Genomic DNA, 15677 nt, shown 5'->3' with positions numbered 1-15677 from the left:
CATTACATTTGAATAATTTCAGAGCATTTTAACAAGAATATGATAATACTGATTAGTGTGAATAATAATTATGACACATATAATTTTGATACTGTTTTATGTCTAGTCTGAAAGCCTAAAACCAACACTGTAAGTCACCACTGCTAAAAACAGGTGTAGAACAGTGATTACAGCGTCCTTATTTGTAAATAAAATAAAATAAAATTGTACTCTCATTAACAATGTAAGCTATATTTGTTGATATATTGAAGAAAGCCCATGCTGATGAAAGACTGAAGATCAATGTCTAAGATCTGTGCCAGCTGATGATGTCCCATAACACTGACTGTGTGCAGGCAAGAGTTGCATGCATATGCAGTGAAAACATAAGAGTAGATGGACCACATTATTTAATCCTCTGAAAGATGGGTGATATAACAGTTTATACCATCTGTTTGGGGCTTAAACCTCTAAAAGTATAAAGGTTCTTGATCCTGTTGACAATACAGACTTAAATGTTTAAAAGGTTCTGCTCGCCTGCTGGGAGTGTGGTAAGGAATAATCTATTTGGTTATCAAGCCAGATTGAGTTTCCTAATCTCCAAGGGATATTTTTGGTGTAAATGAAAGGATTTTCACTGATGCAAGATGCAACATTATACAGCAGATTGCAAGGCTTGCAATAAGCAAAGTGTATTGGATGCCTCTCCTGGAGAACATGCTACAGCCTGGATGTTGTGCTGCTTATAGAGCCACAAGGGTAAAACGGTGTTTAATGAAGGGTGAAATCGTTGTATTTACAGTATGAAAGAGATGCAGGATGTGACTCCCTTGTATCTTATAAGTTCCTATCAAATTCAGCCCTGTGATTGCTCTTCCTCCGCATCTTTTTCTTACTGGCTCCAGTCTAACTTAACAGCCTTATCTATATAATTACTTTGCAAGATTTCTATATCTTGTTTTTTTTTTTTCATTTTCTTTTTGTCTCTCTTTCATTAGTCCTGCACTCGTTTAGTCACTGTTGTTGCCTCAGGTGAAAATTAAGCCTCTTTTGTGCTGGGGCGCATCTGAGGAAGGGACAATAACATTTCTCATCAGCACCGTGATGCTATAAGTGCTCAGCCTCGGTTTCAAATCATCTTCTAGCGTGCAGGTTAGTGAGCATTTTGTGAATGCTGCGGTACACAACAGTGTTGTAATTGACAGGAGACTCCAGCAGTAGCGCTCTGTAAGACTTAGGCCCCTTTGATGTTTATCACTCCTCAAATGTCATGTGTCACTCACTGTTAAGGGTTCACTGCTTGATGCGTCTATGAGAAGAGAGGAGAGGGGAGGGAAGGTGAGAGACACACCAAATGAGAGATGGTGATGGTTTTCATCTATCAGTAATGCAGCTATTCATTTATATTTTTACTTTTATCATAACAACATGACAGTTTGTTTATTGCATTGTTTTTGTTACTTGCCCTTGAGTGATTTTCGTCAGTAATGAAATTTACACAGTGTTATTGAGTTTTGAAAAACCCTTCTGTTTACAACCACAGTCACTATTAAAGTAAAGATTACTTACTTCAAGGTAAGAATATTCACACAATATTGCATGACAAAATGGTTTGCTGTAAATTACAACTGGAAATGCTTTCAGGCACATTGTTTTGTCAAATGAGGGTTTGTGTAGATGTCCTCCACACATTTCACTCCTCCTCCCACACAAAACATGTAGACTACATGTAAGGTATTACTCATAAAAATAATAATAATAATAGTAAAAAACAAGGAGCATAAAGAGCTTTCTGGTAAAGATTGGACAGCATAAAACATCACAAAACAAACACAAACCAATACTGTGTGAATATTCTTACCTTGAAGCGAGTAATCTTTGCTTTAATAGTCGAAGTGACTGTGGTTGTAAACAGAAGGGTTTTTCAACACTAAATAAAACTGTGTAAACTTCATTACTGACGAAAATCTTTAAAGTGCAAGTAACAAGAACAACGCAATAAACAAACTGTCATGTTGTTATGACAAAAGTAAAAATATAAATGAATAGCTGCATTTCTGATAGATGATAAAAACCATCACCTCCTCTCATTTGGTGTGTGTCTCTCTCACCTTCCCTCTCCTTTCCTCTCCTCTCATAGATGTATAAGTTTAGTGGTTAGACAAAAAGCTGAGCTAGTCTGAGAACTGAGGCTGGTCATGAATGTGAGTATAAGTAAATTGACAAGACTTTCTGAAGAGAGATCGATTAAAATGCACTTAGAGCGCATCTTTGTTAATAATTCAGAAAAAAGTGAATAGTTAGGTGAAAGAAGCTTTTATGACATTAATGGGTTTAGAAGATATCAGGGAACGTTATTATATTTAAACTGATTCACATTCGCTTTTTGACACGGCTTGGTGAGAGGTGACTCACTTAACAACAACGCATCAACAGCCATGACTGTTTTAACCGAGGAGCGCTAACAAAGACATAACTTTTATGGTAAGGAAGGAGAAACGATTATTTTCATTTCTGCTCAAAAACAGTTACGACCTTTCAGTCTTACTAATGGGAGGGCATTATTAGTCAGCCCACCTGTCAACACTTTGGTCTACAACACTTGAATCAATTGGCATAACGTTAAGTTCAAACATACATGGTCCCATGAGGATGAATCCAAATATCTTTGGATTGATATTAATTGATGATGCCCAGACATTTCACCCCGAGCCATCAGCCGATTAAAATCTGTAGTTTTTTGGCCAAAAGGTTAATATTGTTTTTAAAGAATATGTTCTATTCAAACCTTCTGCAACTGGTCAGCTGACATCAGAAATACACAGTAACCCTTTTTGTTTTGTTTTGATCCCCATTAGCTTTTGCCACGCAGCAGCTATTCTTCCTGCAGCCTTACTGTCATGAATGACTGGTTTGAAGGCAGCTGACATAAATGAAAACCTCTAACTTTCTCTGAGAGATTGTTGTACAAGCAAATTTAGCTGAAATCACAGAGCAGCTGTTATCTTTAACTTATGTGATGGTGATTTTGTCAAATGATATTGTGGTTATAAAATGAGGATTTTAGCAGTGCAGTGCGGCAGCTTGGGAGAATAGCAAATAGATAAAGGGCTGAAACCAGCTGACACTAGGCAGAAGGCAAATAGCCTTCAATGTGGTCCAGCCACGTACAGGGTTTTGACCTAGTCTTATTTCATTAAAAGACAGAAGCTTAATGGAGGCAAATGAACCATAGCCAGAGAACTTCGAATAAAGAAACTTTTTAAAAGTCTTTATTTCTTTTATACAATGACTAGGTGACAAATGTAATGACATCACAAATTGTCCTCAAGCTAAGACTTCAAGAGTATGGCTTCAATTCTTCCCTTTTTGCAATCTCCTCTCATTCATTACAATGGGTCACATTGGAGTAGCAAGCCCAAAAATGCAAATTCACATCCAATTTCATGGATCTGAAAACACTCAAAATAGCCTGAACCCAGCCATGGAGAAGCACATGGAGGTGCAGAGCCATGATAGGCTTGATAAGATGATCCACAGGGTGCGGAACAGCTTGGGTTGTCAGGCATTGTTGGCTTTTAGTGTGTCTAGCTCATTTACGCCCCACCATACTCCAAAGGAATATTGATCAGGAGGGCTTCACATTTGCTGTGAGTTGAGCAACTCTGATATTTTCTAATGTGTGAGCCTGGTTTGGTAGAAAAGGGCCAATTTGATCCCATATTTTGTTTATAGTTCCTACTGACAGAAAGGGTAAGGGGACAAAAAAGCACCCAATTAGGAGGAGATGTCTTGTTCAGTATTTCTTCCTCATTATGATAAAATATGCAATTTGATATACTGTTTTTCAGATGTAGCATACACCCTTAGGCAACACCGAGCACAGTTACTTGTTTAGGGTACGTAACACACGTTTAGGCTGCTTGTGTACGGCTTACACAAGCAGCTTTACTTTATTTAAAGTTGAGACCCTTTTTCCCCTGTGCAACTGGTAAACAGCAATAATACACTAATGTGCATGTAATAGGAAATTGTTTTTCAGTTCGAAAGATATTTCATCTAGCCACAGAAATTTTAAAAATATCTCAATATCTGGGGGAAAAAACATCTTCTTTGAGTCCAATGTCTGTACTGATGTTTAATAATAATATATTCAGTTCAATAATATCTGTACAAAAGGTCCTACATGGCTATCTTAATATGATAGAGTAGACAGCGCGTCTTCCAAAACTGTCACTATCAGGAAAAATAGTACTCTATGCACAGTGTTTTTTAATGAGGAAAAAAGGCCGTATTGAAAAGGCCAGTACTTTTCATCAGAGTTATCCAGTTGTTGGAAAATCATGAATCAGGGAGCAGACTACCAAAGCCATGCTAATGACAGACTCTGAAGAAGTTAAAGAGACAGGGCAGCACCCAGGCATATGCAGACCTAGTTTCTTTCACACAGTACACATACCAAATGGTTGTGATGGATATTGTATTATTTCATTAGTCAACTTTTGGATGACAATAAAGTGCAGAAAGTCAGCGAAACAACCGCACGAAACCATTCAAAGTCCTTACCACTGCGGCATGGGATGTACTATCTGAGTCAGCAGGTCGTGGCCCTGCCAGAGCAGCTCCAGTCTAATGTGTTATCAGATAGCTGGTTATTCTGCTCTCTAAGCCAACACTGATGTTGGGGTATAGGGAGAAAAATGAGGCAACTTTAAAACTTTGCTTTAGTGGGATAGCTCATTGGATGGCAGTATTGCTTCTTTGGTATCAGTTCATCACTTATACTGAAGATTTTTGACATTTGTTGTTTTGAATAGAGAACAATAGAACATGTTCAGGTGTAAATACTCAAAATAATGATGTCTAAATTCTGTTAAGCTATCATCAGGGAAATGTTTTGGTAAACGTCAATATACTGGAACTATTTGTACGTTCAGCTATTGCTGCACAGCCAGTTTCATTACCTACAGTTACTGTAACTTATCAGAGTAGAAGAAATGCTGTGAGTTAAGCATCAATTCTCACTACTCTATTTGCCAAGAGCTGTCTCTAGCAGTGGAAGGCAATGCCAGTATTAATGCTCGTCGCTCACATCCTCTTCTTCTGAAGTTAGCACGCTAACCAGGTGGCCCTGGTACTGTGGCCTCCTTTCTGCTCCTGTGGATGTAGTGCTGCTCAGAGGGTGTATCATAACTTTTTGTGTTATAAAGACTACCATCGGCTTCTGGCAAGAAACCGAAATGCTCAGAGAAAGCCCCTTTAAATAAAGCTGATAAAATAATTTGAAACTAGCCTACCAGGTAATATTTTTTGACCTCTGTTTTTGAAATTCAGCTCAGAAAGCAAGCACATTCAAAAACTAACTGTGATTTTTTATTTATACAGAGATAAACAGAGTAAGAGTTAATGTTACCTGAAGTTAGGCTGATTATTATTGCCTCCCCAACCATTTCAGGCATACACAGCATAAAATGAGAACAGCGAATTAACACATTTCTCACATTTACTGAGGAACTAGAGGATATACATAGATATATATACATACACACTTTGTTAGTTCAGAGGGACCCTATGTGTTTTTGCACCGACTGGCTGTACAGTATGTTATTTTGTATTATCCATGAATAAGGCATAGATTAAGAATCGGGCACTGAAGCATCCACTCAATCTGTCTGCACCGAATATGAAAATAATTTAATGATCTACTAATTAATTTGTGAAATCATACACAAGTTTTATACTTAATCATTTGTGAACCAGCTCCAGCTGAGCAGCCACATCCACTGAGCTCTGGATCAGCTGATCGATGCTCAGGTGACGTTAGATCTTCACATTTTTAACTCATACAAAGTGCAGCCAAACACCAGGCTGAAGAGAGAGGACCAGCAGCAGCTCCTCTGTGGCGCTGCAGACAGGCTGCAGGTGGGCTGGCGGGACAGCGGAGTGCCGTCTTTTTTCTTTTTTTCTTTTTTTTTGCACCGCCTTTGTTACAGGTGTTGCATGTGCATATGAGAACTGATTTTTAATCGAATAGAGATACATCTGATACATGTGATGTGCATTTTTTGGGGAGGAAATATGGCTTCTGATATAATAGTCTGTAGACATCATCATCATTCAACTTTTTCACATGTGTTAATAAAGCAAACTAAAAATCTCAAAAAGAAAATCAAGAATCGGTTTAATTGAAAATCGATTTTGAATCATGAGCCACCCAAAGATTCACACCCCTATAAAGCTATGTAAAGCTGTTGAATGGTGGATGTAATTTTCCGCCATTACTCACAGGGTCTGCAAAGATCATATTCTTTATTTATTATGCAGAGGGTCGCCCTGCTGTGCTTGTACACAGGATGTGTCAGTTTTGCATTTTTTTTCTCTCTGTTTTTGAATTCTTTCTTGATTATGTCATTATATGGCAGCCGCGTATTTGCCTGCACTGCCTGCAGCCAAATATGCTCTGAGAGCCACAGTAAGCATGAAAAGGCAAAGTGTTCAAGGATTGCTGTCTCTATGTGCTTTCTCTCAGCAGGTTGTCAACAAGTAATCGGTCTCCATACAAATGATGTTTCAGTCTTAGTCATTTAATTGTTGCTGGATGTGTGCAGTGGATGAAACATAGAAAGTGATAACAATACGCCATTCCAATTAAATTCACTCATGTGTGACTTATACTTGAGGAATTGCTTTCTGCTCCAGTCAGAAGTGCTCTGGACTTCATAGCACCATGTCTGTGTTTATGCAAACATAGCATGAATTGTTCAATAAAATATGCAAAAGTTCTGTATCATGTCTCACTGTTGAAGTCTGGCCAGTAGCCGTGCTCTAACCAGATATGAAATTATTGAGTGACCACAGATATGACTTGTAGTGCATTTTATCTCTGTAAACAGAGAGGCAGGTGTTTGCTTATTGTGTGCTTATGGCTTCATAATGAATTGATTGTTTTTTCTTTATTGCTTTTGTGTTGTGGTAAGCAGACTTGGAGAACTTCAAGACGCAGAGAAGAAGTCCAGTGAGGGTTCGTGAAGGTCAAGGAGTGGTCTTACTGTGTGGCCCGCCCCACCACTCTGGAGGTAAGTTATTTCTTACGCAATTTAAATTTGTACCTGCTGGTCGTTTGTGCTGCAAACATATTAGTGAAGAGTCACTATCAGTTTTATACAGAAATGTGGACTTCTCTGATTCCTCATCCTTACTGTGTTTATCTGGACAAAGTGGAAGTCATGTTTGTGCTCTCCCCCTCAGATCTCCTGGCTGTTTGTTTATGTTGTTGAGATCAGTGGAGTGAGTCATTTTTACTTTGGGACATTCTGGCCTGTGAGCCCGATTTTCAATGGGGGCGAGGGAAAACTTTGGCATGCAGACTAGAGAGGCTGTCTGTGGCTGGGGCCCTGCCAGGCTGAGTAATGGAGCTTCTCTGAAGGTGCTTTGTTTGCTTCACATCAGCCCTTTGCTTCCACGACATTATCAATGTGAGTTAGCATCCAGTGCTATTAACCTCTACACCGGGGTCTGAAGATTGGCTTTTGTATTACCAGGTGGGCAGGCTTAAAGTAACATACTGCCATTATCTTTAAAGGAGTATCATTAAAGTGTTTTTACTGTAAATATGAAGTTGAATTGAATGAGCCACTTAATAATAATAGGATAGGAGTGGAAAAAAAGCTATGATGATGATAATGGTTACCATTATTGGTATTATTTTTTTTATTATCATCATGAATACTACTATTACTCCTTTAAACATTATTGTGTCAACTTTTGGTGGAATCATTTCATTATGATTTCATCGTAACATAATTCCTTATCCCATATTCATGACTGAAAGCCAACTGAATTTATAAACATTAGTCACTGAGGTATTGATTTTCTCTGTCAAATGTAAGAGTTGAACAAGTGTAGCCTAAATCTATCGAACACTTTGGCAATTAGGAATTCTGCCTATACTGGATCAGCGAAAATGTTTATCTGTCTCAATAAATCTCAATATAATGGCACATGTGAAGCTAACAAAAATATTCCATCGTACTGAAGGAAATCTAACTTTATGATAGTAAATATTTATAATTTATAATAGTACATTTTGTAAATGGACATAGAAAAGACAAGTTTATTGTTAACAGCAGAGTGTCACTGAGAATCAGTTAATAAACTGACAAATAGTACTTGTGTTAGTGAAAGTGGATACTGGGCACAAACCAATATTTGGTGTCATCTTGAGTAAATATTAGTCAACCATGTGCTACTGTGTTATTTTTAGCTGCAATAAGAATAGGATCAGGTGTGTGTGTGTGTGTGTGTGTGTGTGTGTGTGTGTGTGTGTGTTTTATCACAAACCTTACAGTAGGGATAATTTTGTGCAGCTTTGTTCTGTATACTGTATCTCACCTTGTGTTGACAGGAAAAGCTGGAACAATGAGCCATATGCTTACATTTGGCAGCCTTGTAGTGTAATGCCTTTTCTTTTCTAGACACATCTCCTGGTGAAAGGTGTCAAAATGCCAAAACAAAACAGCAGCATTGTCAGGAGTGTTTGGCTGCAGTAGCAATGTCATGACAGTGTCCAAAAATATTTTTGAAAAATCTGGGCACAGCAATTTAAATTCAATAGTTTATTCATTATTCCCAGGGGGAAAAAAAAAATCAATTTTGTTAAGATAATGACCTGTCTGCAAAAATTCTGTCTGGTTTATTTCTAGAAACATAATGCAATGGCATATGTACTGTACCAGGTTAATGTTTACAATTTGGAAGAGGGAGATTGCTTTCTTTATGTAAGAGCACTGACAAAACATATGGCAGTCAATTGACAACCTTTTTGGTTCACCATCTTTTTAGCACTGGCCACAGAATTGAGTTGACATTGACTGACCTCTCCTTGGATGGATTACATGTGCCAAATTCTTTGGGGTGATTTGCACACAGCACACAAACAGACAACAAGTGTTTGTCAGAGGAGAGGAGGAGAAAGAGGAGAGATAGAATGAACAGTCATAGTCACATTTAAACTCCCTTTGAGTAAAACAAAACAAAAAATGCATTATTTACATTAGAGAAGAGATTGCCCCTGCACAACTCAGATAAAACTCCACAATGGTGCAGGTGGTGTCAGGAACAAAAACCATGAAAAAAGAAAAGAAGGTTCCACCGCACTCAATGGGGTACATTCAATAAATTTATTTGTTAAAACCGCAGCAACGCGTTTCGCCCCGTGGGCTTCATCAGGCATTTATTTACATGTTTGATAAATAATCAACTCAGTAAATGTTGTATCGTGTTGTTAGAAGAACATTACTCAGTTATTTATGTGTAGTGCATTGTACTATTAGTGCACCGATAATGGACTTCATTATATAGAGGTGTATCTATTTCTATTAAAAGCAAATGATTCCTGTGTTAATTTCATATTCCTGTTGTGTGAGCACAAGCTGGGGCATACAAATTAGAATGTGATTTAATCTCAATTAAAATGTAATATTACTAAGATGTGCCAGGTACAGAGTGCCAAACAGAGAAGCATATACAGCATGGCAAAAGCGGGGTATTACCCAACCGATACGAAAGAAATTTCAAAGGTGTTTTCTCTTTAGATTTGAGAGATTTTGTGTTACATACAGGAACAAGGCCAAGGGAGATTTTGACTTCAGGCACTACTTATTTTCACATTTTCAAAGAATTCCTCAGGAATTATTCAGGAGTGCTGCTGCTTGGCTCTGGAAAGGACTGGAAGTGTTGAATGACCTTGTCCAGAGTTCATAAGGCTCATAGTGTCATAACAATTTATTAACATGTACAGCAGGTGGGCGCTTCACCACTGCGAGAAAACTGACAACATGTTTGTCCTTTAAGAACCTTTGTAACTCACCTCCTAATCAAGTGAATACTCTTGGTTTTTTTGCTTTCATCAGTGATGAAATGTTTTGTGTTACCTTTTAACTAACAGATGGTTAAACCACCCGTGTCTCTAGACTCTTTGTCCTTTATACTCTCACGCAAAAGGAGGATTTAGGGACATGGTTTTGTTTATATTATTACAAAAATGTAATCTCGCACTATAGAAACTCATCATCTGATGCAAGACTTCAACTGCTTTGTTTTAACTGTGATTTTGCATATTTGACAAAATTGCAAATGTTTACCAAGATGTGCCACACTGTGACAAAATCACTGGAGATATGATATCTGGGTCTTGATGTTCTTGTCTTCAGGGAAATGTTAATAGATTTATTCAATAACTCTATTCAATAATTCATGTTCTTCGTGTCTGTCATTTGTTAGAAAAGTTGGTTCTTTTTATGTATGCTCCAAACTCCCTTTGGACTACCCACCAACATGACACTGATGATTTTGGACTATAGTCCTGGAGGGCTTGATGTCAGTAACCCACACAGTTACATTGCACCTGGCCCATATCTGTCGCATCAAGTCTAATAAAGCCTTTACCTGCTCTTAAAGAGGAATCATAACTACATCCACACACTACCATTAAATCTGTAGGCCCATCATTATTTAATTATCGAAGATGCAGAGGAAACACAGACCTAATACTTTAGTGCCACAATATGTCTCACACTGTCATTAGAGAAAATGCCTCCTCTCGTTAGATAGAAATATTGTATTACCATTGTAGAGTTGATAAGTGTTGTACAGATGTACGTTGATGATTGCATCACTGCTTGTTCCATCGCTCTATTAGCTACAGTTCTCCTCTTACTTTTCAGTTTATTTCAAGTGTATTGTATCGGCCTGAGGGACTACTATAGGAATGAAACAGGAGCAGTTTTATTTGCATAATTAGACCACATGTGTACTATAGAAAGTGTATGATAAAAAACAACAAATAACTGAAGAACTCTCTTACTTGGATTATTGAGCGAAATTGCTGTCCCTACTTAATAATTTTATTTATTATTAGTTTATTTGGGAGGGACAATGCATGCTAATGAACATGTCTTCACTAGGAATAAGATGTAAGCAAGCCGGAGTGTAGCCAAAGGCTAATTTCCATTTCCATATTAACCATTAATCTCTCAGGGTCCTCTGAATTCAAACTTACTTAAAAAGAAACATAAACACCAAAACTTAAAAATAAAACATTTCTCACCGTTTTGGGCAGAAAATACAAATTGTAATATACAAGAAATAAATACTAATCACTTCACAAAGGTAATCCTTCATTTTTGGTTTAGATAAAATGATACTTTTTTGTGCATCAAGGTTTTAATATCACACATCACATAGCCAAAGTTTTTCTTATTCGTATACTTTTATTTTACATTTGCCAAATTAAGTGACAGTTTTATGAGCATGTCAAAAGCATGCATGTGTCTTTTTACAGTGACAATCTGTGACTGTGTCCCATCTACTGACAGCCACAAATTTGTTTGTTTTGGTCACACCCTGCCCTTCCGAATCCCCGCCGTTCTGAAAATCTTCGTAGGCCTAATGGCTGGGGTTCCCATTTTTTCTAAAGACCTCGCTATTCCGAAAAGGCTATTGAAAAGTCTGCTATCAGCAGGAGCAGCGGCTGCAGCAGTGTGGGGGGTTTCGGTCCCTGCTGGTGTTTTTTCCAACATTTTCCTTGGGTAGTTATTTTATCATAAAGTTCAACATACTATTGAAATGATTGAAAATTATGTAACAGACATTACGAGATCAAGAACTACAACAGAGGTAAAATATGGAGGAAGAGACAGATTTTGTCCCGACCTGAAAAGGATGAAACAAATATAGTCAAATGTAATGCAAGGCATCTGATATGATAATCCGAGAAAATTCAAAATCCAACATGCATTATCATTGCTCTCTAACTGTCAACAGTAATTGTATTTGACTGAGTAATTGCTAATCTTGTTCAAATTCATTCAAACTGGGTCAGTTCACATCCCTGCTGTTTTCCTCATATCAAATATGCACAGCCGGAATTGCTTTTGTCCAGCCGACCAGTAACGTACAGACTGCTTTTATTTACACCGGCAGCCCCTTCATTCCTTCTTGTTGTGATGGATCATATCTTTTCTCTGGAGACCTAGCGCAGTGGTTGGAATGATCCATTTTCTGACAACATTTTCAGCACCTGCCATTGTAGATTATGCCTATCGATGGTGATGTTGAGGATGTTGAGATGTGCTTTTGGATGAATCATGTGCAATTTCCTAACATCTTAGCTAAAAGGCCAGCATGACCATATCTGTTATGGTAAGGAGACATCCATCTAGATGTGGTTACATGGCCACACATTTATACACATAACACAAACACCCACACACTTTCCAGTCACATACCCTTGTCCTCATTCACCCCCTCATTGTGACTACAAAAAGTAATGGATATACTGCTTTGTGTAAAATGTAAATAATTTGATACTGTAGCTGTACTGGTAGTCAGAAAAATTAGAACAATGTCTGAACTAGTGTCAAGTTCAAGTATCAATAAATAGTTGAACTTCTCCAAATATTTTTTGTGAAGTTCCAGTCTTCATTTAAAAGAGAGAAAATTTTGAAATCAAGAGGTAGATCTATGGCATCTTCTTAGTTGGATTACAGTTAGCAGAGAATTGGTGAATATTTTGACTTTTAGACAAAGATATTATAAAAAAAAACAAGAATGTAAGGACTCAAAAGATCTTGTCAAATTTGAGGAATATTATATGGATACACTAGGATGTTGTGATGCATACATGCATAATGCTAGGATGAATAATGGACTGATGTATTATTTACAGCACTTTGACTGTGTTGTTCCACTTTTGAAAAAAAAAAAAAGGAATTTAAATAGACAATTTGGAAGTGTTGGAAAAGTGAGAAACATGCTCCCATAAAGGGTGACAGGACACATTTCACGATCAGCTCAATGCAGCCTCAGACAAGGATCTGCCTCATCTCCTCCTTAAAGGATTTCAATATCCCATGCATGATTCAGGAAGCCATTATTTCATTTTAACGATGCCTGAAAACCCTCAAGACAGCTGCAGGAAGTAGTCTGGTGTAGAACAGGATGCTCTAAAACGGAGAGGCAGTTTGAAGTTGCTCTTAAAGAATGACCAAAATATTGTCATGTATCCAAGAGGAATCCAGCAGCGTTCCTTCACTTCTCTGTGCTGCATTTGCATCAAATGTCAGTGTATGTTGTCTTTTTGCTCTGAGAGGGTCTGAATGACTGTGGTGCGCCCAGGACCTAATGCATCTGACCTCCTTTCACTAATGGAAACAGGCCTTTTAGATTTACTCAAGGCTGAAATCTCTTGTTCTCTCTCTATCCAGTGCATCTACCCCAAAACAGAGGCTGCTCGCTGGCTAGTAACAACACACATAGCTTGCAGGCATTTTTCCCATGTGCGTGACCTAAGCCATTTCGTAGAGTGAACTTGTGTGTTATGAATACAGATAGGTACCCCTGGTTAATGGTTGTTACCGTCCGGGGAACAGACTTGGGAGTACAAACTTTGACACAAGTTGCCCATATACGTTTCTTTGATACAATACACACTCTTAAAAAAAATCTACTCTGGATTCAATATGTCCTTGGCCTGTCATGTTCCATTTCTCTCTCCCTCTCAGATCATTAGGGGGGAATTGATGCTGCCTGTTCATTATACAAGGGCTAAATGGAACCACAATGAAAATCTGCCACTCACTGTCACTCATGATTGCATTATTCCATTACCGTCCATCCGCAGAAGGCTCTTAAGTCAAATCATCAAGTAAAACCAAATGGTGCTTTCCACTTCCTATTTCCTGCTTCCTGTTTCTCACCATGAATCTTTAACTAACCAATTAGTAACCTCTTATTTGCTGTTGTTCCAGTTTGTCATGCCCTGCATGCAGCTTAAGAAGGTATTGTTTCAAAAATAGACATTAAATATGAATAACTTTGTGAGGATGAGAGCTGGGATTTATTATTTAGGGAAGAGGAGGATTTTTACAGCTGCTCTCCTGTGTGGGTCGGACGGATCAAGCCAAAGAGCCATGGTTGTTACAAGTCACAGTAACTTGGAGACTGCAAGAGATGTGAAACTCCTCTTGTTATGTCTGTGAAACCATTAAATGATTCATTCACTATTTGGAATAACGCTTTCTTTTTTCTTTGCAGTAAATTAGATGCAAAGATTGATACCATTCTTAGTTCTAGCTCTGACCAAAGCTTCTAAACAGTTCACATACTGAAGCTCATTATAAGCCTCTTAGATATGAGTCCCCCCCCGCCACCCCCCCAAACACCTTTCTAATTGTTAGCAGACATGTAAAATAAATCTACAGGATTGATTTATTGTAAAATGATCGACCCTACTGGAATTAAAATGTGACAAAAAAAGAAAGACAGGTGTGAAGCTGCAATCTTGTTGTGTTCTTTGTATGATCACAGGGTCAGTTTGTCCTTACATGTGCAACTAACATAAAAAAAAAAAAAACACCTACGCTGTACCTGGTACAAAAAAAAAAAAAAAAAATTGCACTCTCACATGCACATCATACAAGTTTCTGAAGATACTGTGACACATCATGATTTGCAAGGTTTGCAGTTATATGTTCAATCCCACATGTCCTCGAGCCCTAAAGAGCAGAGCAACACTGAGTCAGTAGATGAGTGTCCAACTCACGTCTCAATTATTCCCTGTCCTGTTGTGCCGAGTCATCGCTTAGACAAGTTTTTACCAACAGCCAAGATTGCTTTTGGGACAGGGATGCAATATGGTCCATAGCAATCTATCCTTGTGTCAATATGTCAAAACACCATCATTCGTTTTTATAATGTTGCTGATTGTTAGTGCATAGCTTCTGTGACTGCATTCCATTCGGTTGATAGTACTGGGAGTCTTTCAGAAACTTGTTATCATGAGTGATGAATAGAAGACTTGGTGTTATCATTTCTGAGTAACATGAGATGGGTATACATTGGATTTATTTGGCATTATACTGTATAATTCTTCATGCAGCAGATGCAGCTTAAGGGTTGATTTAAGGTCCTTTGCTGCTACATGACAGCCTCAAAGGATGATGCTGATTGCTTTGTTGTTTCCTTTTTTGTAAAATATACAATCTGTACATAATACGTCTCTGTATTTGTAAATACAGCCTTGTTAAGAGAAAAAAATCCCAAGCAGAAGTTGAATAAGTTAATATCAAATGAAATACAATGATAATAGAATAGCACACAAACAAAGGGCGTTTTCCAGGAACTTTTGCCCAGCACATTTCTGAGATCTTTCTGCAAGACAGATGAATTTTCCTTTGGTGATTAGTAAAGTAATTTGTATTTGTATACCAATACCAGTATTTTTGGCAGTATCCAAGACATTTCCAATACTTGTGTCTGAATCAGAACAACTCTTATTTCTTGCCTACACTAGTGTTTGCTTTTCCACTGCCTCAATGGAGTCTGTTATGAGTTTGTACATGCTTAATCATTTTACCATCTACGTACTCCTCATTTTTCCACCCAACCTTTCCAGTTCTCTTCTAAGCTGAAGAGTGAGTCATTCATACTCTCAGTGTGACATGTAACATATTGTACCTGTGAAACAGTTAGTAAGAATTATAGCTGTTCAATTATGAATTGTGTTTATAATCATGGGGGGAGACCAGTGTAATCCACTAATTGTTTTATACCTGAAGGCATGCACTTGAACTGCAATGATGAGACAGCTAATGATGCATATAATATCGCTGCACAGGTGTGGATGATGTAAAAATGCA

General features: G+C 37.9%; 1 protein-coding gene across 3 annotated transcripts in view; it reads left to right on the top strand.

Moving 5' to 3' along the window:
• Positions 1 to 15677, top strand: part of cntn3a.1 (contactin 3a, tandem duplicate 1) — an 85626-nt gene that overhangs the window by 25759 nt on the left and 44190 nt on the right. For all 3 annotated transcript variants that reach the window (XM_085781638.1, XM_085781640.1, XM_085781637.1), the window contains exon 5: positions 6960 to 7055. In XM_085781638.1, the coding sequence (XP_085637764.1) occupies positions 6960 to 7055 (96 nt within the window). The remainder of the gene's footprint in view (positions 1 to 6959; positions 7056 to 15677) is intronic.

Source organism: Trachurus japonicus, chromosome 7 (genome assembly GCF_045865225.1).
Source record: "Trachurus japonicus isolate A0001 chromosome 7, Traja_1.0".
In the NCBI taxonomy this organism is placed as follows: domain Eukaryota; kingdom Metazoa; phylum Chordata; class Actinopteri; order Carangiformes; family Carangidae; genus Trachurus; species Trachurus japonicus.
This window is presented reverse-complemented; position numbering and strand designations above follow the sequence as displayed.